The sequence below is a fragment of the Cervus elaphus genome, chromosome 18 (assembly GCF_910594005.1).
Source record: "Cervus elaphus chromosome 18, mCerEla1.1, whole genome shotgun sequence".
Taxonomy (NCBI): domain Eukaryota; kingdom Metazoa; phylum Chordata; class Mammalia; order Artiodactyla; family Cervidae; genus Cervus; species Cervus elaphus.
In genome coordinates, this window is record NC_057832.1 from 113,319,256 (window position 1) to 113,345,413 (window position 26,158).

Below are 26,158 nucleotides of genomic sequence, written 5' to 3' on the forward strand. Positions count from 1 at the left end.
AAGAACAGAAAAGACAGCTAACTTATAAAGACTGCAGATAGCAGAATTATTCTGGACTATAAAGAAAGTACAACAATTACATTTTAAGAGTTTTTAAAATGTGAGTAAGAGGAAAGTATATAAGAGAGATGAATCATGACAGGAATTTAAAAGCCTTTGGTACAAAAAGGATAAGTTCAGTAGCAAAATAGAAGCGCTAAAGCAGAAGTGTGAAGTGGTTTGCATAGGTGAAGAGGAACTTCAGAATGCGGCCCAGAGAAACTAAGAAAATATGAAGCAGAAGTTTTGAGATATATGTGATGCAATTAGAGGAACATATATATATAAATATATATACACACACACATATATACACACTCAATTGGAGTTGCAGATACACACTCAATTGGAGTTGCAGAAGAAGAAAGAAAGAGAATGTGATGGGACAATATTTGAAACCATAATGGCTGTGAGTTTTCCAAACTGAGGACAGACAGCAATCTATAGATGGAGAATTAATTCTAAGAAATCTCAAGCTGAATACATTTTAGGAAGTCCGTATTTATACAATGAAGGTACAGAACACCACTGACAACGAAAAGATCTTAAGAGCAGAAGTCATTTTTAGACATGGCTTTTACTATCAGTTGATGTTCCAACATTACTTTTCAAAAATTATCCTATGATATCTAGTTATTTCTTAGCCAGAGTATTTACAGAGACAAGTTTACAGAGACAAGTTACAATTGACTATTTCAGTGTTCATAGAATCATATAAATAAAATCATAATAAAACAATAAAGCTCAAAGCTTCACAACTGTAAAGAGTTTCACACTTCAGAAAGTGTTGGGAAATTATAAGTATTTAACAAAGACCTAATTAGAAATCTAAGAAGCAAATCTGTACAGGTCAGACTGCTAACTGAACTATGTTAATGACTTTGCCATATCTTATGGCAAAAAACTTCACACTCTAGTATATATCATTCAAGGCTTTTCACAGTCAGGATCTAAACGAGTCTTCTGGACCTCAGAGCCTTCTGAGTCTGATATTTCGGTATTTTCCATATGGCTGCTCAGTATTACCCGTAGATCCCACAACATGCCCTGCAGCTCTGCCTTTCTTTAGTGGCTCCTTCTAACTGGAATGCCTTTCCCATCATTTCCCATAACAGAGATCTACTCATCCTTCAAGGGTCTGTTGAAACGTAAGCTCAACAAAATGCATGTTCCATGAAAGCAAGGGTTTTGCTCTTGCTGGCTGCTGTATCCTCGGAAAAGTACCTGACACATAGCAGGTACTCAGTAAATATTTGTTGAGTTAATTGATTGAATAAAATGTAAATGCCTCTGTAAGTATTTCCTTACCACACCCATGACCAGATTATACAATCTTTCATCATCTTTATGTCCTAAACTTTCAGTCCTGCTTTATGTTTGTGTTTAATAAATGTCTCCTTCACTGGACATGTACTACAGATCTTTAGAACTATAGTTCTGAAGAACCTATGTTACTATTTCTGTTTAATCTTCAATTACCCAGCAGTGTAACAGGTAGGCAGCAGGCGCTCCGGAACTATTTGCTGACCAAATAAATGGACAGCATGAAGTTTGAAGACTGAATTCTTCAACTTCCTTTTCACATCTCACAGAAAGTGTTCCAGAAAGCAACAAAGCCAGGCAGTGCAAAAACAAAAAAAAGGGGGGGGGGGACAACAACGCACCAGTGGCTCAACAATGGTGAGCATGCATTATAACTTGCCATATTAACCACACAACAATTTTTAGGTAATGACAAGCTACAGATGGTGAACAGCAGATGGAGTGGAAGCAAAGCTATATGTAGCACATTACAATGAGAGGCAAAAAAGAAAAAACAACAACAACAACAACTGTCCACTGTTTTTAAAAAATATTACCAAGTTATTATTTTTCAAACTGAAATACACCCATCAACCTCATAAAACATGTTTATATAATAAGATTTCTGTTCTAAGCACTACAATGATAGAAAATTCCCTTGCTGTTTATCATGGGAAATGAATGACATCATCATGAAAGTGAAATTAACAATCAAGCAACTTATGAACAGTAAAAGCTAAAGACTTTAAGTACCTCACAAAATCAAATACAGTTTCCAATTACGACAGCACTGAAAGTATTCGAGAATTCCGTTTGAAATACTTGCCAAGCTTTGTGCTTCCTCTGCTGAGATTTTTCTCAAGTGGCACTCATATTTAGCTGCTCAAAATGCTAAAATGCTACATTTAATTGTTAATCACTTTAATTAAAAACCTTATTTTCTTTCTTTGGTTTTGTTTTTCTAAGTACAACAAAATGAAACTTTTGCAGCTTCTCTTCCACTTATTTCCCCTTAAGTGACCGGAGGCAGTCAAACTTGTCAACTTTACTCAGTTGAAACACATGAACTGGGCGGATTTTCAGCTTATCTAAAAAATCTTACAGGTTTTGTAGAAGCAAAGTGCAGACACTGTATTTAATGCTCACTTACCGGTTGGAGCAGGTAGATGAGAGATTCCTCTTGGATTACTATAATTGGCAAAGAAGTTATTTGAGGCGCTTGGAACAAAGTGCTCACGGACGCCATGATCTGGTCAAAACGTCCAGCAAGTCCTCCCAACGTCACAATCATCTCTACCTAAGAAACCACAGGAAAATCGGCAGTCATATATTTAAGGAATTTAAAGTGATTAAATAGCATTGAATACTTCCATAGAGCTTTCAATACTCTCTCTTATTAGATAAGCCATGAAGAAACAGCAGACATTGACTGTGTTGTTCGAATGAAGGAATTAAGTCCAATGATAAGTAGCAGTCAGCTTCTGAGAGCAACGTTTTTGGTACAAATCGTAAGTTTTTCCCATTTGCCTATGCAGATGGAAAACTAGCCAACTCTTCCTTTAAAACTCTGCTCCATGTTTCTTCCACATGGAAGTCTTCCTAATCCACAGCTGATGCTGATCCCATCTACCCACATAGCATCCCTGTGGCCACATTGATGATACACAGCACCCAACAGTGAGTGAGCCTGTTGTATAGGTCTGAGGTCTGTCATTGCCCCCACCACAATCCAAGTATGTTAAAGACCTGAACTGTCTTCACTGAACATAGCAAGTTGCCTAAATTCTCTGTACCACATTTTTCTGTTCGCATGGAAAAACTGGCTAACAATGGCCAATTGATAGGGTTGTTCTGGGGATTAAATGAGGACACTAAATAGGTTAATAAGTGCAAAGACTTAAAACATGTTCACAACACAGTGGTTGTTTAAAACGTGTCAGCCGCTCTCCCACTGTATTATTTTTGGTGTTATTACATTTATATTACTATTACTATGTGTATTATTGTTACATGTCATTTGGTATGTTATTTTCTTCACTTGACACTTTACAGAAAGCATCTCCTATCATTACTGTGTAGTTTATTTAAATGTTTCCCTATTGTGGGTAGCACATTTCCATAATATTTATACATAAAATTACTGTGATGCTTTCCTAACTTATAAAAACAATGGTTGAAGAATGGCCACAGAGCAGTGGAAGGGTGCAGGGCCACAGTCTCCTCTGGCCGAAGGTCTTAAGGAGAAGGAAAGAGAGGTGTTGCCTGGTCTCTTTGATTTGGCTAGTCAGCCTGATCTTCTCATGTATCAGCAGAGTCAAAGCTGCTATACTGATCATGAAAACGGAAAAGCTGGAGAGCTTAATCAAAATATTCTAAGTAAGAAATAGAGTATTTCCTGCCATATCAGCAAACAAGTATGTCACAGTCAACAGTGATTCCTGCCCTCCAAATATGAACCCCTGAGTCCTAGGGGTACTCAGGAAGGAGAACAGTGCCTGCTCAATCTGGCAGGCTTCAGGGTACAGCCACTCCCTATGGTGAGCACAGAGGAGCTCAGGATGTGATCAATGACCAACACAGGATACTGGCCTCAGAGAGCTGAGAGGCATGTGGGAGGAATGATTTCAGTGAGCCCAGACTCTTGCATCTTCCCATGCACAGAAACGTGCCTAATCCCTTAACTTAGGCTATCTGTTGTTGTCAGTCACTCAGTTTTGTCTGACTCTTTGCGACCCATGGACTATAGCCTGCCAGAGTCCTACATCCATGGGATTTTCCAGACAAGAATACTGGAGTGGGTTGCCATTTCCTTCTCCAGGGGAATCTTCCTGACGCAGGGACTGAGCCCAGATTGCCCACATTGCAGGCAGGTTCTCTACTGTCTGAGCCACTTGGTTTTCTTTAATTAGTTTTTTAACTTCTTAAATTTAATTAAATTTTCTTTAATTAACCTTTTGATGTTCAGACTACCTGCCCTTTGCTGAAAAACTTCTATATAACCTGGCTCCTCCTCCCCTCCTGACAGCAGTTCTCTCAGGGCCACTTGAGATGCTGTTTCCTGGGCTTGAAGTCCTAAAAATTCCCACCAGATAAAACATAACTCTCAACTTAAAGGTTGTGACTATTTTTTAGGTCGATATAAGAAAACTTTACATGTAATAAGAACTGGCAGTTACACTACTCACTCTACCTGAAGTAAAGTAGAACTTATTTAAAGATAGGAACTATTTGGCTATTAGCTTTTAAACAGTACATTTTAAAAGCTCAAATAACACGTACCTTGAAGAAATCATGATTTTAGGAGAATAACATGACACCCCTCACCGGTACAACCTGTTCAGTTTCTGGAGGAATAGTAAGTGACCTAAGTTGCCATAAAGCCAAAGGCTGTGCAGCTCACAGGCTGTGACCCTGGTCTTCCTCATAGTGCCCAACACATGCAAGACACTCAAATGTGTGATGAACGAATAAGTGAAGACACCACAAGAAAGGGCCAGTCAGCCAAAGGAAAAACTAGATTAACTACCATAAAATGAGGATATATACATCAGAAGGGGGACTCACAACAACACAAAAAGTAAACTACACAGAAGAATCACAAGATTGGGAATGAGTTTCCTATTTTTGACCTTTTCAGAGTACAGGGAGAATATGAATTTTGATTTTGAATATGATACTTTGTGTCAAAACTATGGTATTTTAAGACAAGTATACCATACATCTAGAAGATCTAATTTTTTTTGGAGTTCTTTCTGGAACTCTGAGAATTAGATTTGAGGCAGAAGAAGACCATGCACCCTAGGAAGCATGTATTACTCCTAATATACAGGTAAAGATTAAGACTTTAGTCTTCAGAAGGGGTGACCTATAAGTCTTTGGGGTGTCAAGTCAGGTAATGGCTTTTAGCAGTGCTTAGAAAATCTTATTAGTAACACTCCAGACCAGAGGGGAACGGCTCAGAAATTATATAGGAACTCAGAAGAATCAAAGAAAATTTGCCTTAAACTGAAGAGAAAGACAATATAAGAAAGAAACCAGTCCACCCTAAAGGAAATCACCCTGAATATTCACTAGAAGGACCAATGCTGAAGCTCCAATACTTTGGCCACCTGATACAATGAGCCAATTCATTGGAAAAAGAAAAACAAAATTGATGCTGAGAAAGATTGAGGGCAGGAGAAGAAGGGGGCGACAGTGGATGAGATGATTGGATGGCATCATCAACTCAATGGATATAAGTTTGAGCAAACTCCAGGAGATAGCCGAGGACAGGGAAGCCTGGAGTGCTATAGTCCATGGGTTTGCAAAAAGTCAGACACGACTGAGCAACTGAACAGCAATGGAAGATACAGTAAAGAAAGTTCTAAGGCTCTAGAAAAAGCACATGGCACGGTCCTATCTACATAATCCTAAATTCACAGCAGAACAAATACCTGATGATAAAACAGTTTATTCACTATGCAGATTCTGAAATCCCTTATTTTAGGTTCTCAATTTTTCATTACTATACTCCAAGCCTTGAGGGATCCCATAACCTTTGAGGCTGAAATTTAATCCCCATCTTCCACACTGGGATATCATGATGGATAAGCAGTATCTCTAAGTCAGTCATTGAATTTTTCAGAATAAAGAAGCAGCAAGATTACTTCTCATCACTACTCATTTTCTCTACAGGAAGTATTTAGCAAGACTGATTATAAAAACATTAGAGGATCAACGTAAGCTGCAGGGGGCGGGAGGAGCCAGCCAGGAGCTATTTCTGTAGTTGTCTAGCTCTGGCTGGAAATAGGACATTCAAAGAGACAGAAGAAAGAAGATAGACACCAACCCTTCATATTTACACAGGGCTTCCCTGGTGGCTCAGACAGTAAAGAATCTGTGTGCAATGCAGGAGACCCAGGTTTGATCGCTGGGTCAGGAAGATCCCCTGGAGATGGGAATGGCAATCCGCTCCAGTATCTTGCCTGGAGAATTCCATGGACAGAGGAGCCTGGCAGGCTACAGTCCACAGGGTCCCAAAGAGTCTGACATGCCTGAGTGACTAATACTTTCACTTTACTTTACAAGCCTAGATGCCTGCCTTTAGGACAACAATGCCACTGGGAAGGACTTTTCAGGCTAAAGCAGGCTGTTTACAGACGGCCAGGACACCTTTTCTATGTGGATCCAAAGCCTGGTGCATTATTACTTCTAACATCACCCAGTGTAACATAAATTTTTAAAACAGCATTTTCTGGATGCCTCAGCATTTCCACAGACTGGAAGCCCCTGACTCCGAGGAACAGGTACACCAGGGTGATAAGACTGGTCTCTATCACAAGTTCCCCTCCCTGCCCTCCTCTGACTGACCTAGGGACACTCAAACACACCGAGTCGCAGCCGCTCACACTCCTGCTGTGTCCCCACTCTAAAGCCCCCAAAGGCACCTGCTCACGGGGCCTCGCTGTCTGCCGGCTCCCCAACTGCTTGGTTAAGCTCAGACCCTGTGCCCTCCGCCTGTAAGTCCCCCGCATTGCCCCCTGCATGCCTTTCCCCTTTAGGACCTGTGAGCCAAACAGCCACTTAATTTCAAACGCCTCTCCTTGGCGCTAACTCTGAGTCTGCGTGTGTCTGCACCAGACTGATCTTCAAAACTTTCAGATTATCCCCTACAGCACACAGTCAGACTTTGTTATGACTGCCGATACACCTGGGTATCTCTCTCTCCTTCTAGAGGAGACCTAAGAAACACAGACACCAGCCGCAGCGTGTGCGACACAGCAGACAGTGAGCATTTCTGAGCTTCATCAATGCACACAAAATCAGGGAAAATTGAATAAATAACCAGAGAGGCAAGAAGTTGATTATTAGGCTGAGTTAACGTCATCTAAAATGTACAAAATAGTACTTCCAAACTTGGCAAGGATTCCCATAGTTAGCAGCTTTTGAAAACAGTAACTTATTTCACATGTGTTACCCCGGGCGGTAAATATTTGCTGATCATTTACTGTCTATTAGGTACTAAACACCTAGGATAGATCAGTAAACAAGACAAACCACCACCGCCCCTGTGTCCACACGTCTGTTCTTTAGGTCTGCATATGTATTCCTGCCCTACAAATAGGTTCATCTGTACCATTTTTCTAGATTCCACATATATGCATTAATACACGATATTTGTCTGTCTCTTTCTGGGCTTCCTTGATAGCTCAGTTGGTAAAGAACCCGCCTGCAATGCAGGAGACCCCGGTTTGATTCCTGAGTTGGGAAGATCTGCAGGAGAAGGGATAGGCTACCTGGTCCAGTACCCTTGGGCTTCCCTTGTGACTCAGCTGGTAAAGAAACCGCCTGCAATGCGGGAGACCTAGGTTCAATCCCTGGGTTGGGAAGGTCCCCTGGAGAAGGGAAAGGCTACCCACTCCAGTGTTCTGGTCTGGAGAATTCCATGGACTGTATAGACCACGGGATTGCAAAGAGTTGGACACAACAGAGCAACTTTCACTTTCACTTTCTGACTTCACTCTGTGTGATAGACTCTGTGTCCATCCACACCTCCACAAATGACCCAATTTTGCTCCACTGAATGGCTGAGTAATATTCCATGGCATATATGTTCATGTTCCACATCTTCTTCATCCATTTCTCTGTTCAAAGAGTGTCAGGAGGGTAGTCATGAGAACTGAATGCAAAATTAGGAGGAATCAGAGTAAAATCTAAATGCTAGAGCTGAAAAGAGCCTTAGTAAGCCACTGTAAAGTCCTGACTTTTATTAGCATTACATGGAAAGCCATTCTGAGCAGTTATCAGTTCTGATATTACTTGATCCATCAGCAACATCTGACAAGGTTATTTTTACCTCCTCCCACATATACTCTCTTACACAAATATGGGCTTCCAGCAAAACCATATTTCTTTGATCTCATTGATTGCTTCTTCTCAGGGACCAACATAACAACTTTGGAATAGCCCAGAGTAAGGTCCTTAATTTTCTTCTGTCATTACATCCTCTGCCTTGGTGCTCTCTGGCAGCCTTGCCGCTTTAAATACCAACAATGTCAATACTTTCTAACAATCTATCATCAGTCCAGACCCTCTCTCCACAACTCCAGGCTCCCATATTCAATGTTTACTTGGCATCTGCATTTGGAATCCAATAGAGATCTCCACGTTAACCTGACCTTTCCCTGAATCATGATCTCCCACTGTTTTCCCCACAAAAGCTATTCTACCCCATACTCCCGGGGTCATTCTTAACTCCTCTCTCTTATACCCCTCAGAAAATTCTATTGGTCCTAAGTTCAGTGAAAGTCACTCAGTTGTGTCTCGACTCTTTGCGACCCCATGGACTGTAGTCAACCAAGCTCCTCCGAGCTTGGAATTCTCTAGGCCAGAGTACTGGAGTGGGTTGCCATTCCCTCCTCCAGGGGGTCTTTCTGACCCAGGGATCAAACCCAGGTCTCCGGCGTTGCAGGCATCTATATTTTACCATCTAAGCGATCAGAGAAGTCTCAGTTCAGTATATATCCAAAATTTCTCCCCTCCTCACTACCTACAACCTCATCACAACCACGGCCACCAAAATCTGTCAGAGAATATGAGCCACCATTATAGCTCATGGGAACGACTGCAGTGGCCTCCGACAGAGTTCTGCTTTTGTCCTTTTTTCTCCACAATTTATTCTTCATACAGTATCATAAATGACCCTGTCAAAATGTAAATCAAATTTTGCACCTTTCTGCCCAAAATCCTCCAGTGGTTTTCTTTTTGGATCTATCTATTAAAGCAAAGGAAGTAAAAGCAAAACTAAACAAACGAGACCTAAAGAGACTTAAAGAGATTTTGTGCAGCAAAGGAAACCACTGACAAAATGAAAATACAACCTACTGAATAGGAGAAAGTATTTGCAAATGATATGACTGATAAGGGGTTAATATCTCAAACATGAAAGACTCATGCAAGTCAACATCAAAAACAAAGAAGCAAACCAAGCAGTTAAAAAATGGGCAGAAAAACCAAATAAACATTTTTCCAAAGAGGACATGTAGATGGGCCAACAGGCATGTGAAAAGAAGTTCAACATCACTAAGCATCAGAGAAATGCAAATCAAAACCACAATGAGACACTACCTCACACCAGTCAGAATGGCTGTTATCAAAAGGATGAGAGATTAGTAAGCGTTAGTAAGGATGTGAAGCAAAGGGAACTCTTATGCACTGTTGATGGGAATGAAATCGGTGTGGCCACTGTGGAAAACAGTATGGAAGGCCCTCAAAAAATTAAGGCTTCCCTTATGGCTCAGCTGGTAAAGAATCTGCCTACCATGTGGGAGACCTGGGTTCGATCCCTGGGTTGGGAAGATCCCTTGGAGAAGGGAAAGGCTACCCACTCTAGTATTCTGGCCTGGAGAATTCCATGGACTGTATAGCCCATGGAGTCACAAAGAGGTGGACACGACTGAGCAACTTTCACTTTCACTTCACTTTCAAAAAATTAAACACAGAACTTCTATATGATCCAGTCATCTTTCTTCTGCTCCTTCTGGGTAATATACAAAGGAAGTCATGATCTCAGAGAGAACCACACTCCGATGTTCACTGCAGCATTATTCACAATAGTCAAGACATGGAAACAGTCAAAGTGTCTGTCAACAGATGAATGCATAAAAAAGATTAGAAAATATGTGAGATACATGTTTATGTATCTGCATATTATATATATAATACACACAAACATACACACAATGGAACAAAATTCAGACACAAGAAAGAAGGAAATTCTACCATTTGGGACAACATGGATGAACCTGGAAGCTTGAGATGCTAAGTGAGATGAATCAGATAAAGAAAGACAAACACTGTATGACCTCATAAGTAAAATTTTAAAAAACTAAACTCAAAGAAGAGTGGAATGTCATGTACATACTGCTATATTTAAAATGGATAACCAACAAGATTTACCATATGGTACATGGAACTCTGCTCAATGTTACATGGCAGCCTGGATGGGACGGGAGTTTAGGGAGAATGGATACATGAATATACATGGCTGAGTCCCTCTGCTGTTCATCTGAAACTACCACAATCTTGTTAACTGGCTATACCCCGTTACAAAATAAAAGTTTAAAAATAAACACATAAAATAATTCTAAACTCAAAAAAAAGAGAGAGAGAAGAATGTCAGTTGGGGGATAGGGAAGTAGAGAGACATTGGTCAAAAAGTACAGACTTCCAGGTAAATGATAAGTTCTAAATATCTAATGGACAGCAGGGTGACTATAGCTAACAATACTGAACTACATACTTGGAAGTTACTAAAAGTAGACCATAAATGTTCTGTCACAACAACAAACAAAAGCAATCATGTGAGGTGATGGACTTGCTAACTAACTCTACTAGGGTACTCATTTTGCAATATGTATGTGTATTAAATCATGTTATATACCTTAAATGTACACAGTGTTATATATCAAGTATCTCAATAAAGCTGGAAAAATGGAGATACTTTACATTCTTTTTTTTTCCTGCTTGGTCTTCAAAATCCTCAATGTATTTCACAGTGATGGCACACCTTAAGTTAGGCTAGCTACATGTCAAGTGCTCAGGTGGCCAGTGGATCACACAGGTCTAGAAACAGCAAAGAACAGTGAAGTCATCCACTCCTACTTCTGGGGCCCCTTCTAGAAAAAGCAGTAGGAGAAAAGACAAAACATTCAATAGCACTACTATGGCTGCAGAGAACCACTGTCCTTAGAAAAAAGCCACTTTCTGCTGGTGTTACATGTGCAGACATGATAAATATAGGGGATTTTTAACGAGGATGGACCATGAGTTTCAGAGGGCAATGAGAGGGAGACTGTGTATCTCCGGGGGCAAGTTTCTTTATTTTAGAACACATCTACTATTCTCTAAAGAGTGAAAGCTACTCTCAGAGACTAACACATTTTCTATTGGCTGTGATCCATCAAAGATTCAGTGTTTATAACTTTAAAAATGTTGCTACAATCCTATTAGATCTATAGAGAAAGTATTTTAAATAACAAATCTGTGCACACATAACACAAGTGTGTATCTATCATGCCATATTCTATAATATATAAAATGTTAAAAATCAATTTCTAAATGATTTCTATACATGTCCTACATTCAAGTCACGGTATTTGACACGGACCTGTTTTTGTCAGCAAAGGGAAGTAGTGGAATAGAAACTGCTTTTGGCTCTTCATCTGCAATCGTGTGTAGCACAAAGGACCCTGAAACCCTGGGTGAATGCACTGGGGACCCGACTACGGTATAGCGTTGTTGCTGTTCCGTCGCTCAGTCCTGTCTGACTCTCTGCAACGCCATGGACTGTAGCCCACCGGGCTGCTCCATCCATGGGATTTCCCAGGCAAGAATACTGGCGTAGGTTGCCAGTTCTTTCTTCAGGGCTTTTCCGGACCCAGGGATCTAACCTGTGTCTCCTGCATTGGCAGGTGGATTCTTTACCACTGGGCACCAGGAAGGCCCGACTATAACATAGTATACTCCCTTAATAACCACAGAACCATATACAAGTCACATGACACCCTTGTGACACAGGTGAGTCATCGCTAAAGGCAAGGGACAGACTGAATTCCTAACCTGTTTTTTAAGATCTCTTTCACTTCTAACAGTCCACATGAGATTCTCTGGTTTCCACTCTAATAGGTTAAATAATAATTGTGTCTATTTTGTTTAGAGAACAAATGAAAAACTTGGCTTTGCATTATCTGTCTTAATAGAATCATGACAAGACTGGCTGAAGGATATATAACACCAAAAGGAGAAGCAATTTCATTTTTCTATTATAGCAATGAAAGCCTTTTGGTAAACAAATGACATGTTTTTCTCCATTTGTTCTCAAAAAGACTTAGATACAGCATGCATGAAGTCTACAGCAGGGACAGTGGCTGTCAGCATATTTTAATTGCATTGACTCTTCATAAATTGAATTTTGGAGGTGCATAAATGGACAATTTCTTCGTGGCTATCCCTGATAGACAGGGTGACCATACAATTTAATGCACAAGCTGAGACACCCTTGAAAGTAAAAAGGAGCATTATAAATAATTACACCAAGGATATAGGCACAAAACAGGATTATTCCATGTAAACCAAGACACATGTTTATCCTGCTGTTCAAGAATTCCAAGTATGTAGCCAACTGAACAAAATTAAACACAAGGGTCTCAAAAAATTTAGACATTATCCTTAAGCTTCCCTTAACCTTCAGAGATCCATACTATATGAGAACTAGGCTTGAACAGAAGATGAAATTCTCTGGTCCAATTGTCGGATTCTCTAATTTAATGTCGGATGCTCTAATTTAAAGACACAAGACCCAATGCAGGCTATGAAGAAAATCACTGGATCAGGAGAGAACAGAAACGATAACCTGACAACAGCCCAGCAACATCAAAGTATGTTTCAATGAACCGCTAAAATAATGCAAGTGATTGATGTGAAGTACAATGAGACACCAGAGAAATTAAAGACCTGAGGTTTTACGGTATCAGAATATACTGTATTGACAAACAAAGACTATGCCTGGCTGGATCTTGGCAGCCTGTGAAAAACAATACTACAGGGACCCTATTTAAATTTCAACAAGGCCCAATGAGTCACAGTTTAATGGCAGCCTGTTTGGGTGAGAAAGAAATCATGCCTCTTGCAGTGGCAAGATAATAAGGCTCCCTATTTTTCCTCAAATAATTTGCTCTCCATCCTCCTTGCCACAGCCTTAATTCAGTTATCACTTTCCTCATTGGGGTGACCCCACTGGCCTCCTGCCTGGCTTTCTGTAACCAAGTAGTTTCCTATCTGATTATGGGAGAAAACTTTCTACATCTCAAATCTGATCATGCCAATGTTCTCTTGAAGTATTAGCTCTCCAGAATCTACAAACTAAAGTCCTGTCTCCTCTAATACTCACTTGTAAGTTGCATCCACAACTCCCACCCCCTTTATATTCTAGAAGCACTTTGGTTCTCAGAACACATCACAAGATTGCAAACTTCAGCGCTGGAACTATCCCCTCCCCTCACTCTCCCTTGTAAAGTATTTCCAAAGATGCCTACCTCTACCTCCTTAAAAAATAAAAAGAAAAGAAAACTTGTTTGAACAGAGCATTTTCATCTCATTATGTCAAACTGCAAGTATGTTATTAAGAGATGTCATAAACATATTTACACAAAGCTTGCTTTTGAACATATTCTTTGAATGAAAAGTTTAAAAAAATTAAAAAAGAAGAGGAGGAAGGGACATATTGATACCTGAAAAGTGAGCAATGTACACAAGCTTGTTTGTATTTGACAGAAAGTTATGGAGGCAATGAAAAGGGTCTACACTAAGACTCCCAACTGTTTTAAAATATAATCCCCCAGTAAAAGTTGCAGCAATAAAAGTCCAGGCAGTCCATACCCTCACTGGAGAGGTCAGCATGCCCAGACGGGAAGAAATTCCTTTTGCCAGAGGCTCTCGACATACAGGCTGCAAGCCAGCAGCAGAGGAGGCCAGCAGAGACGGGCCTGCCCCAAATGCCAGGTCCTCTCCCCAGTAGTGCATTATTAGCCTAGAGAATGTCTCTATAAGAGACACGTCAATGATCCAAGTGTGCGTGTGTGATCAGGACTTTCAGTATTACCTATCCTTTGACATCCCAAACCTAAGAGTTTCACCTTTGGTCTTAAACACTCAGAACAAAACACTCTCTTGATTCTGGTTAGTTCCTAGTTCATCTTCCAGATCCAGCTGAGCTACCACCTGCATAAGGAGAGTCCACGCTGGAGAAGGTCCACCTCCAAGGGGCTTCCCACCTGTCCTATCCCGCTTACAAGGGCATCCACTTCACAGACTGCAAGGTCTTAGCGTCAGAAACTGTCTCATTCAGGCTGCACCCTACAACCTACAGTACTTAGACGGACTGGTAAACATGTTACAGACATCTGTTAGCCGAACGGTTACAGTTTCCATGCTTTACCTCTGGTGAATAAGACCAAGCATCACTAAGCACACATTTGAAGTCTATTTTCCAAGGTCCCTATTTCTTTCTCAGGTTCTTGATGGAAAAGATGACTGAAGAGTTATCCTTCCAAGAATCCTGTAACTGGTTCTTTTATTACTATCATGAAATTTTCCATCCTTCAGTTCAGCTTGCACACAGCCATGACACTAACTTTCTAAATTGTATTACGGTGTCTCATTCAAAATTTTCTAACAGGTTAACATTACCTATAGATCAAAATTCAAATTTTTTATCTAGGGATTAAAGATCCTTCCTTTGGGACCGCAAACAGTCTTTTTAGCACTGATGCTCACTTCTTAGAACTCTTGCTGCATACCAGGAGTTTTCCTTGCTTTCCCTCAGGCTGCTATTTGAAATCCTTGATAACACTTAATTTCAGCTGCCCTGGTCATGACAGAGAACAGGACAATGACTGAGTTCATGCCCAGAATAATGAAATGCTTTTTTGATTTACCTTGGGCTTTGAATTTTTTAAACATTTCAAGCCTGGTTGTAGTAAGTGTTATCTTTCATTACAGATCTATCATGAGTACTAATATTTCCTTGATTACCTGGCCTGTAGGTTCTCAAACCATGTCAATGAGAGACCCCTGGGGAAAGAATATTTTTTCCATATAAACAAAAAGCACAATAGTTAAATGTGGAAATGTGTTACTTTTTCTTCTATGTAAATACACAGGGATGGCAAGATCAGATTTGCATGTATTTACATTTCTCTATATCAGAAAGTGAATGCCAACGAGAGCTGAATAGAAAAAATAAAACACATACTTGTGTTTTGTTTTGTTTTTTTTAACATAATTTTATTCTACTACCTCTGCTGAATATTAAATTCTTTGAAGAGTCAGGAACATATTTATAAGTAAAATTACATAAATCATGGTCTGTATAAATAACATGGATATTATAAGTCTACTAGAGGTCTTTATTGTCTCCAAACCTCTCATGTCTTCTGAGGTCTTGAGAACTGGAAAGATGTATCATTTGTGGTTTAGAAAACCCAAAATACCTAGCATGGCATCTTCAACATAGTTGGTATTTAGTGCAAAATGAAAACTCGAAGTATGATTTGTATCATATTCAGGAACCACTAGCTATTTGGAAGTAGAGTTTGAAAGTATATTACAGTTTGGGTAAATGTTGTCCATTGAAGTTAACTGACTGCTTGGTAGATGAATGAAAAGATTCACATCGCTTTCCTGACTATCCTACTGAAAAAGCACCAGATATTTTCACCCTGGCCAAAAACTCTATAACATACATGATGCCCTACTGAAGCTGAGCATCGAGAGAGCAACAAGCAACTCTAAATAAAATAAAATTCTTCCCACTTGTTGGAATGTGGGTTATGAGGCACCAGAACATGGAACCCACATCCTCTTTCTCTCATCCCCTTCCATCCTCTTTCTCTCACCTGCTTCCATTCCCACCACTGAGCAAGCTGAAAACAATTTTCAAAACCTCTGCTCTGTTCCCAGAAGATTAGTATTTTTGTACTTGTGATTATTTTTAAAAGCTATTATCCTATCTTGCATCATCATGATTTGCTTTCTATACTACAAACAATATTTCTTTCTTTTGCTTCAGCCATAAAACAAGTCTTAGCTGCATATTCTTGTCTAAAATGATAAATGAAACTCGTGGCTCCCATGTCTGGATGGATTAGGTTCGGCTATTCGTAGCACTTCGGGTGTATTATTTTCCCAAAGTTTAGTGGCATAAAACTCTCTTCATTTTTTATTGACCAGTTAATAATAGGTGGCTATCGGGCTTGCTGCAGTGCAATCCTTAGATTTTGCAATCTGGTGCAATATAAATAGTTTATGTTAATTATCCCCTTCCCACCTTCTGGGAGAATAGAGACATTTTGATTGCAAATTTTGCACTTGGTCATTAACACTCTGGTTTCTAGATTATGCACTGGACCATTTTATAATGCCAAATGAAAATGTTAAAACTGTTACTGCAGTGACATTAATTACTTAAAGTTTATTTCTTGCAATGTAGTAAGTTTCCTTCAGCTAATACACGTATACAAAATAGCTGATCACCTCATCATCCCCAGGTTTACTTTTAGTTTTAAGTGAGGTCATTTGCTATTTTGCTAACTATATTCCATCTCTATAAGCATCATAGTAAACCTAATGCCATCTGGGAGAAAATATTTGTTTAATGATAATTTCCTCTTTCTGAAATAATTTCCTTCATTTATACGGATGTTTTGAAAAAAATCAAAATCTGTAGGGTCAATTTTATAGTCATCTAAAATCTCTAGTAGAAATGGATGGAGAAATAGAATTAAAATGCAATCAGTGAACTCTGAATTCAGAAAGTCTTATTTCTACTGTGCTTCAACTATTTTGACACAGCTGGTCATAGTGCAAAGTACACACAATCACATATATATTGACAGGGTAAGGCTCCTAGTGGACCCAGAAGAGATGCTGATATTACCTTATTTCTATGCCATCTATCTGTTAAGGACCAGCATGCTGGCCACAGAATGCTAAGCAGAACTTCTAGGAAAAGAGACAGTCATGGAAACAAAGACATTTTCCACTTCCAGCTGCAAAGAGGGTTAACAGAGAGTGAATGCTATGGGATCCCACCTTCTCTGATTTAAATGTATCTTTCCCAGATAACTAGGCTTATCACCTTACACAAAGAAGGTGTTACTATGTATATATCTCTTCTCCTGATTACTTGCTAAACTACCACCAAAAATGTATCAATCTGATGTGCAGATCCCTGTGACATGCAGTTAACATCATTTCAGTTCTTCACCCATGACTTAAACTATAGGACATCATTTCTTAAACATGAATGTTACAGGGTTTTTAAGTAGCCTATTGTAAATATTTACCCTAATATTTAAAAAATCTAACATGAAACAAGTTATTCTTCTGCTGGGGAGGCAATCTTCAGTTGGTTAGGTGAAAGGCTAAACTAAGGCTTTTGGGGACTGCCTACTGCTTCATCTCTATCATTTCCTATGATCTCCCCAACACCCTGTTCTCCACTCCCACTGCTGTCGTTTTTCATTTTAGCCCTAGCATAAAGTTAGAAATAAAAATTTGCTTACTAAAATTTGAAATAATCTTTTGCTGTTAAACCAAGACAAACTCTATATGTCTAGTCTGTAGCCTCAAATAGGTGAATTTATTGCTTAAAAAAATGTAGATACTATCATTGTGGACAATCATAATTATGAGGTAAGCACTACTATATACGATACATCTGGAAAACAGGTACATAGAAAAAGAAGAAATTTTATAATCTACTAAGCAATTTCAGGATGTTCCATTATAAGTGCATGAATCTTCCAGAAGATTAACATAAGATACAGTTTCCTCCTCCATCTGTAGTTTCTGTGTCTCCATGATGCAGTAACTCTAAATAAAATAGTCCTTTTCACATTAAGTCAGCGTTCTCCTGCAAAGGAGCACCACACCAACCATATCTGCAATTCTCTGCATTAATAAGAAATTTTATCTGGTAAGTGAGTCATCCAGCTGAGAGTCCTGGTAAACAGATAAACTTAACCCTTGTTCCGGGGCCCATAAAAGCACGCCTTTCCTCTGGCAGGGATGGATTAGGCTGCCACAGCCTGGAGGGCAGTTAGCTTTTTATATCCATCGCAGCATCTCCTGAGTCACTCTAAAGCACGGGGAATATCTATTTTCTCTTGTTGCACAGCCCTATAAAAAAGATTGCTGGTCTCTAAGAAGAAGGAAAAAACAGAGATGTGAATTTCTCTTTTGAAGGCTTTTCCAAAATGATCTAGGAAAACAGCCTGCTAGTTCACACAATGCACAGAAATTTTTCTTCTCCTTGCTTCCTCCTGATACTTAGCTTGCACCTCATTTGTTCCAGATCCTGAACATGTAAGTAGTTTGTCACTTGACAAAGATAGCAATTCTGGTAATACAGCAAAAATTAAAAGGGGGTCTGTGTAGGCATACTGATGTATAGTTGAATGTGCATTTATATGTATGTGTGTGTGTGTGTGTGTGTGTGTGTGTGTGACATGTTGCTTTTTAGAACTTCACAAAAATTACCAATTAAGCTTACAACATCCCTTTGGGGTAGATAAGCACAGGAACGGAGGCAGAAAAACGTGTTATGAGAGTCTTACAATGCCTCAGCTACAGAACTGATGTTGAAATTGTATGGTATTGCTTTCAATATCAATTCAAGGAATTTGGCAAGATTTATCCTTGTCAAGTTCACAATGGCCATGGCTTATGCGACAATTTCTACGTATTCTCATTTGTCAGCTCTCAACTTTCTCATGAAACTTAAGCTTAGAAAAAGAATCAGGTCCCAGGAGTAAAATACCAATTAATGAAACAAAAAGAAGATACCCTGTGTACTGTTTTTAAAAACACACAATATACATCCCCTTTCCCTGCCCCACAAAGTGAAGAGAAAAGCCAGACGTGTGTGTATCACCAAGTAACAGTGGATATCTCCATGTACTAGCCAAAAGAAAAGCATGTTCGATTACAAAGGAACAAGAGCTAGGGCAGCAGAATAAACTTTGTTATGTCAAAGCAGATTACTAAATAAAGTTTACCAACATTTGATATAAAGGCTGTTCTTACATATATGTATATATTCACTTGATGAATATTTATGGACTGCCAGGAATTGCTTTAGATGTTGGGAATACAGCAGAGAACAAACAAGCACAATTCCCTGCCCACACAAACTTTACACTCCAGCCAGTGAATACAGAAACAACTATTCTAAACATGTCTGATGGTGACAAGTGGAATGCAGAAATTCAGCAGGAAAGGGGAAAGGGCTGCTGAACTTGGAGATGGAAGAAGAGGAGGGATGTGTGTGGGGGGGGGGGATATTTAAATTGGGTGGTCATACCAGGCTTCATTGGTTTGAGGTGCAATTTCATTAGAAAAAAATTCTTATTTCATTTTCCCAAATGTAAATTTAAAGGTGAAGCCAAGGGACCTCCCTGGTGGTCCAGTGATTGAGAGTCCACCTGCCAAGCAGAGGACACAGGCTCGATCTGCAGTCTAGGAAGATCCCACATGCTGCGGAGCAACTAAACCCGTTTGCCATAACCTGAGCCTGTGTTCCAAAGCTGGAAGCCGCAACTACCGAAGCCCATGCACCTAGAACCTATGCTCTGCAATAAGAGAATCCACCACAATGAGGAGCCCACGCACCTAGAACCTATGCTCTGCAATGAGAGAATCCACCACAATGAGGAGCCCACGCACCTAGAACCTATGCTCTGCAATGAGAGAACCCACCACAATGAGGAGCCCACGCACCTAGAACCTATGCTCTGCAATGAGAGAATCCACCACAATGAGGAGCCCACGCACCTAGAACCTATGCTATGCAATGAGAGAACCCACCACAATGAGGAGCCCACGCACCTAGAACCTATGCTCTGCAATGAGAGAATCCACCACAATGAGGAGCCCACGCACCACAAATAGAGTAGCCCCCACTCTCCACAACTAGAGAAAGCCCGCACACAGCAACGAAGATCCAGCACAACCAAATTAATGAGTTGTTGTTGTTGTTCAGTCGCTAAACTATGTCCAACTCTTTGCGACCCCACCAGTCTGCAACACACCAGACTTCCTTGTCCTTCACCATCCCCCAAACTCTGCTCAAACTCGTGTCCATTGAGTCAATGATGCCACCCAACCATCTCATCCTCTGTCACCCCCTTCTCGTCCTGTGCTCAGTCTTTCCCAGCATCAGGGTCTTTGCCAATGAGTCGCTCTTCGCATCAGGTGGCCAAAGTATTGGAGCTTCAGCATCAGTCCTTCCAATGAATATTCAGGTCTGATTTCCTTTAGGATTGACTGGTTTGATCTCCTTGCTGTCCAAGGGACTCTCAAGAGTTTTCTCAAGAGATCTCAAGAGTTTTCTCCAGTGTCAATCAAAATTTGGTGCTCAACTTTCTTTATGGCCCAACTCTCACATCTGTACATGACTACTGGAAAAACCATAGCTTTGATGATACGAATCTTTGTCAGCAAAGTGATGTCTCTACTTTTTAAAATATTGTCTAGGTTTCAAGTAAATAAATAAATAAAAATTAAATAAATAAAAATTAAATAAGTAAAAGGTGAAGCAGAGAAGAGTTCTATACAAAACAAATCTGCTTTTTAAAAAGCTGGAACTATCCTGAAAAGGCAAGCCACAGCAACTATGACAGTCTGAATTAGTATATGGTGATGCATCTATATGTTTCCTTTATTAGAATGTAGACTATTTGAGGCCATTGGTTTGGCCACCAAATCATAGCGTACTGACCTGTCAGGTACTGACAGGTACCTGGCTGCAGGTACGACATGAAAGTTCATTAAGCTTATTAGCAGAAGATCCCCAGGAGCTTCCATAGTGTATCTAAGAGAAGAAAGTCTACTCTGGGAACTCTGAAGCCAACTTTTGACAAATGTTGGGTAATACGTCCCTTGGTGACCGCGCAGTGAGCACAAGGCACGTGCAAGCTGGGAGAAGCTAGTGCACGCCACCCCTCTTCTCTCTCCATCGAGGCCGGAGGCCAGGCGTGATCAGCAGAGCTGTGCAATCGTCCTGCGGGTGGATCCCACCACTAAACAGACCGACCCCATTCTCACTGGTTCCCCAGGAATACGGAAGGCTGAAGACTTCCCCTGGAAAACACAGCAACCTGTGAGGAGCCCTCTGCTTCATTCATGTGTCTTATAGTACAAGAAATCTCATAAAACTAGAGTATATCCAAAAGAAACAATGCTAGGATGTTAGCTAGACTTACTGTGATGATTTCACAATTTATACAAATATCAAATCGTGTTGTACACATGAAACGTGTCATACCTCAATTAAAAAAAAATTTTTGTCATTAAAAAAAAAAAAGAAAATGATGAGTCCATGAACCAGAGCTATAAACTTAATTAGTCTGATTGCTAAAAACATTATCTAATTTTAATATCATATTGTTCCATGAAATTTATTATAAAATCAAAAGGTTAACTATGCATATATTCTATAAAAGATATCTTATTTATATTTATATTAATTTTTATAAAATAGATGAATGTATATATTTTATAAGGTAAACACCATTATATATAATTATGTGCCTGCATACATGCTCCTTTGCTTCGATCATGTCCAACCCTTTGTGAACACATGGACCGCCAGGCTCCTCCGTCCATGGGATTTTCCAGGCAAGGATACTGGAGTGGGTTGCCATTTCCTTCTCCAGGGGATCTTCCTGACCCAGGGATCAAACCCACATCTCCTACACTGGCAGGCAGATTCTTGACCACTGAGCCACCTGGGAAGCCTCATATATAACTATTACACATAAAATATATTTTACAAAGTGAAATACATAAAATATATTTTAGAGTATTTTATATTTCATTTACATAAAAATTTATATTTATATTCTATAAACATACAAATATACTACATAAAATATATCCTATTATATAAAATATTATAAAAGATCACAAGAGCTAAGGTGCATAACAATATATGACTATTAATACCACCACAGCTGCTGTTATATTTTTATGAAGGACTTTATATGTGGCTGACATTGCAGTAAGTGCTTTGCCTCATAACCCCCTGGTATGTGCACATTATTATTCTGACTTTACAGATGAGAGAGCTGAGTCTTAAAGAACCAGTCAAGCAGCGGAAAGAAAGTCAGCCTACCCCAAGCATCAGAGATAACCTCTAATTACAATGTGTTGGAGACCAATACTTTTCATAATAAACATATTCAATCTTTACAACTGGTACAGACAACAAGCAATATAAAGAATCTGGACACGTGTCATGGAGAATTAGTAGGAACTGCTACTGAGAAGATTCTTTCAGAGGATACATGCCAGCTGAGGTTTGCCAGGATGTCCTTTGGAATCTGCCTTGATGTTACTGGAAATAAATTTATTCACTGAACAAGTATTTATTGAATAAGTAACTAGGAGAAAAGATTTAAAGCATATATCCATTTAAAATAGAGGCTATAAATTTTAGTAAGGGAATGGAGTGAATGGGGCAAATAGAAGACTAGTCAAATACCCCAGGTAAGAAATGATAAAGGTCTGAACTAAGACAGCAGCAGTAAGGCTGGAAGGAACAAAGTGGGCACAGGAGATGTCTGTAGGATTATAGCAGCTGCAACTAGCCATTGAGGGATGGTGCAAGGATAGTAAAATATAAGGTTACTCTCAGGTTCTGCCAGGCGGATGGATGGCAGTGGCACTGAATGAGACAGAAAATAAAGACAGAGAAAATGAGATTTTGTGAGAAAGATGATGAATTTTGGTTTACACTGAAATGAAGTTCCTCTGGCCTTCCAGTTAGTGGTTAGAAATAAGGCTTTGAAGTTCAGGATTAGAGACATAAGTTAGAGCATTAATGGCACAGAATGATAACTGAAGCCCAGGGAAACAAGATAGAAGTAAAAGGCAGGTGTGACAGAATATCAATATAAGAAGAGCCAGGGAGAAAACACAGGTGGTGATGAAGACCACAAGACTTTGATGGGTCAGGAGGGAACACAGGAACAAACAGGGTTACTCCTTCAAGAGCCAATCCTGACGAAATCACATCCTTGATTGAGTCTTACCATACTCTGGTCTCTTGGGAAAACTGGAATGGTTGAGAGGATCTGGGTTGTCACGTAGTTTAAAAACACCAATTTCTAGCTAAGACTTTCAAGCAGGCATGGTTTTCATGTCCAATAACTGCCTAAACGGGCAGCAGACATGACTTGAAACTTTCTGAGGAAACACTTTAAAGTTGAAAGAGTCCACAGAAAGTTATTTTGATTGAAGTTCATGCCTTTCTGTTCTATTTTACTATGACACATGGCATAGGAAGATAACACCATTCTCCAGTTATAGCATCTTGAAGACACTGAAATATGTTTTGAATAAACATTTTACTTAGAAATAATTTGAGATTTGGGGAAAAGTCGTGAAGATAGTTCAGGTAGCAATACCAATCACCAGTTCCCACTGATGTTAACTCACTGACCAGACACATATTAAAATATCTTTTGCGACTTGAGGTATTTCAATATACACTCACATAACAAATCGCTGGCCACAGGTGTTAAGTTTCTGCAAAAGTCTCCTTGTCAATGATGTGCTAACATCTTATACAAAAACGCCACATCTGTCATAACTAAAACTGACATTGGGGCACCACTATTAAGGATACTCTGGACTTTATTCACATTTCACCCCACTGCATTTAGCTTTCATGTCTCTCTTATCTACTCTGCTCTGAATCATGACTGATGATGTTTATTATGATACTTTAAGGTGGTATTGACTAGGTTTCGCTCATGTAAACACAGTATTTATTCCTCTCTAGAAGACATTTACACACACAACAGATTTATTGTTTTACTTCAGATAAGACTGAAATCTTGACAAAGATATCAGCTCATCAGAGTGGACTTTACTGACGACATCACAGTACCTTGGAAAATACTTCTCAGAGAACTATCATACAACTATCTTCTGTACATATTTTATCATATTGAAAAAGTAATTAGTCCAATCAGATAGAAAGAGTCAGTTGCTCAGTTGAGTCCAACTCTTTGAGACCCCATGGACTGTAGGCCACCAGTCTCCTCAGTTCAGCTCAGTACTCAGTCATGTAAGACTCTGTGAGACCCCATGGACTGTAGCATGCCAGGCCTCCCTGTCCATCACCAACTCCCAGAGCTTGCTCAAACTCATGTCCATAGAGTCAGTGATGTCATCCAACCATCTCATCCTCTGTCATCACCTTCTCTTCCTGACTTCAATCCTTCCCAGCATCAGGGTCTTTTCCAATGAGTCAGTTCTTTGCATCAGGTAGCCAAAGTATTGGAGTTTCAGCTTCAACATCAGTCCTTCCAATGAATATTCAGGACTGATTTCCTTTAGGATGGACTGGCTGGATCTCCTTGAAGGCCAAGGGACTCTCCAAGAGTCTTCTCTAACACCACAGCTCAAAAGTAGCAATTCTTCGACGCTCAGCTTTCTTTATAGTCCAACTCTCACATCCAAACATGACTACTGGAAAAACCATAGCTTTGACTAGATAGACTTTTGTTGGTAAAGTAATGTCTCTGCTTTTTAATATGCTATCTAGGTTTGTCACAGCTTTTCTTCCAAGGGGCAAGCGTCTTTTAATTTCATGGCTGCAATCACCATCTGCAGTGATTTTGGCGCCCCGCAAAATAAAGTCTGTCACTTTTTCCATTGTTTTGCCATCTATTTGCCATGAAGTGATGGGGGAAAATGGTCCAATTCTATGTCCATGGAATTCTCCAGGTTGCCATTCCATCCTCCAGGGTATCTTCCCAACCCTAGGGAGGGAACCGGGTCTCCTGTATTGCAGGCAGATTCTTTACCATCTGAGCCACTCAGATATAATGAGTTAGCCAATCAGACAGTTAGTCTTAAATTTGATAAGCAGCAACAGTTATTTAGTATGAACATTAAAAAAAAATTAGTCCATTACAAAATAATCATGTCCAATACTGACATTTAGTGGATAAAAATAGTTTAAAACTCTCCAAGATCAGCAGGTAGGTGTGATTCAGGCACCTTTCAAATGACTAGTTCTCTCCTGGATCCCTTTAAAATTAGAGTATCTATCTCCCCACAGCCCTCATGGTCTCTGAAAAGTAAGCCCCACCGGCCTTCAAAGCCACAAATCCTGGGGGCTCATCTTCCGGTCACAGGACCCCCATGATGGGGAGGCTGATGCCAGGTTCACAACCCTTGTTCCCTGGGGAAAAACCTCTATAATTGTAATTAATCTCCTGTTTACAGGTTACCCACCTGGGGGTATGAGTCTTGACTATACTAGACTCCGCCCCTCCTAGCTGTCTGGTTATGTTTTCTTTCTATAGATCTTTTCTGGTGGGTTTCAGTGCTTTTCACTGATAGTTGCTCTGTAAAGAGTTGTAATTTTGATGTGCCCCAGAGAAAAGGTAAGCTCAGGGTCTTTCTACTCTGTCCTCTTTGGTGAATGATTATCTCCACAATCTTTCGGATATTTAAGTTAGTCACTAATACTAGTCTCTGTGTATATAAAATTTAGGCATTTGCTCTTATTTATGTAACACTTAGGGCTTCCCTGGTTGCTCAAATGGTAAAGCGTCTTCTCGCAATGCAGGAGACCTGGGTTCAATCCCTGGGTTGGGAAGATACCCTGGAGAAGGAAATGGCAACCCACTCCAGTACTCCTGCCTGGAAAATTCCATGGAAAGAGGAGCCTGGTAGGCTATAGTCCATGGGGTTGCAAAGAGTCAGACACAACTGAACGACTTCACTTTCACTATGTAATACTTTATTTATTCAGCATCCTATGTCATTTAATTAAAAAAACCTGTTTATAAAAATAACATAGTATAAAGGGTTAAAAAAAGGCATTGAGGTTTTAGAAAATAAAACTCGTATGAGTTGAAATCTATACAGTTTGAAATTAACATCAACTTTCCTGCCTACATTTTGTCCAATACAAAGTCTCTTTAAAATAACAGAAACTAAAGTAACTGATTCTATTGCCATGTAATTCTAGGAAATATCCCAACCTACATTTTGGAAGAACTATTATTCTTAGTGCCTTATCATCTAGATATCTTCCTGCTTCACCCTAAACAATGTATGTCTTACATTTTTTGAAACTTGGAGCAATAGCTTTTAATGTTTTCCCTTGTATTCCAGGATTTAGATCTCAAATGTGTATCATAGCATCAAAAAATATATTTGCTCTTTGAAAATTCAGTCATATCAGATAGCATCCTGA

At 39.7% G+C, this 26,158-nt stretch overlaps 1 protein-coding gene across 4 annotated transcripts in view; it reads right to left on the bottom strand.

Moving 5' to 3' along the window:
• TPK1 (thiamin pyrophosphokinase 1) overlaps window positions 1-26,158 on the bottom strand; it is a 358,776-nt gene that overhangs the window by 149,174 nt on the left and 183,444 nt on the right. For all 4 annotated transcript variants that reach the window (XM_043871993.1, XM_043871994.1, XM_043871991.1 and 1 more), the window contains exon 7: window positions 2,492-2,638. In XM_043871993.1, the coding sequence (XP_043727928.1) occupies window positions 2,492-2,638 (147 nt within the window). The remainder of the gene's footprint in view (window positions 1-2,491; window positions 2,639-26,158) is intronic.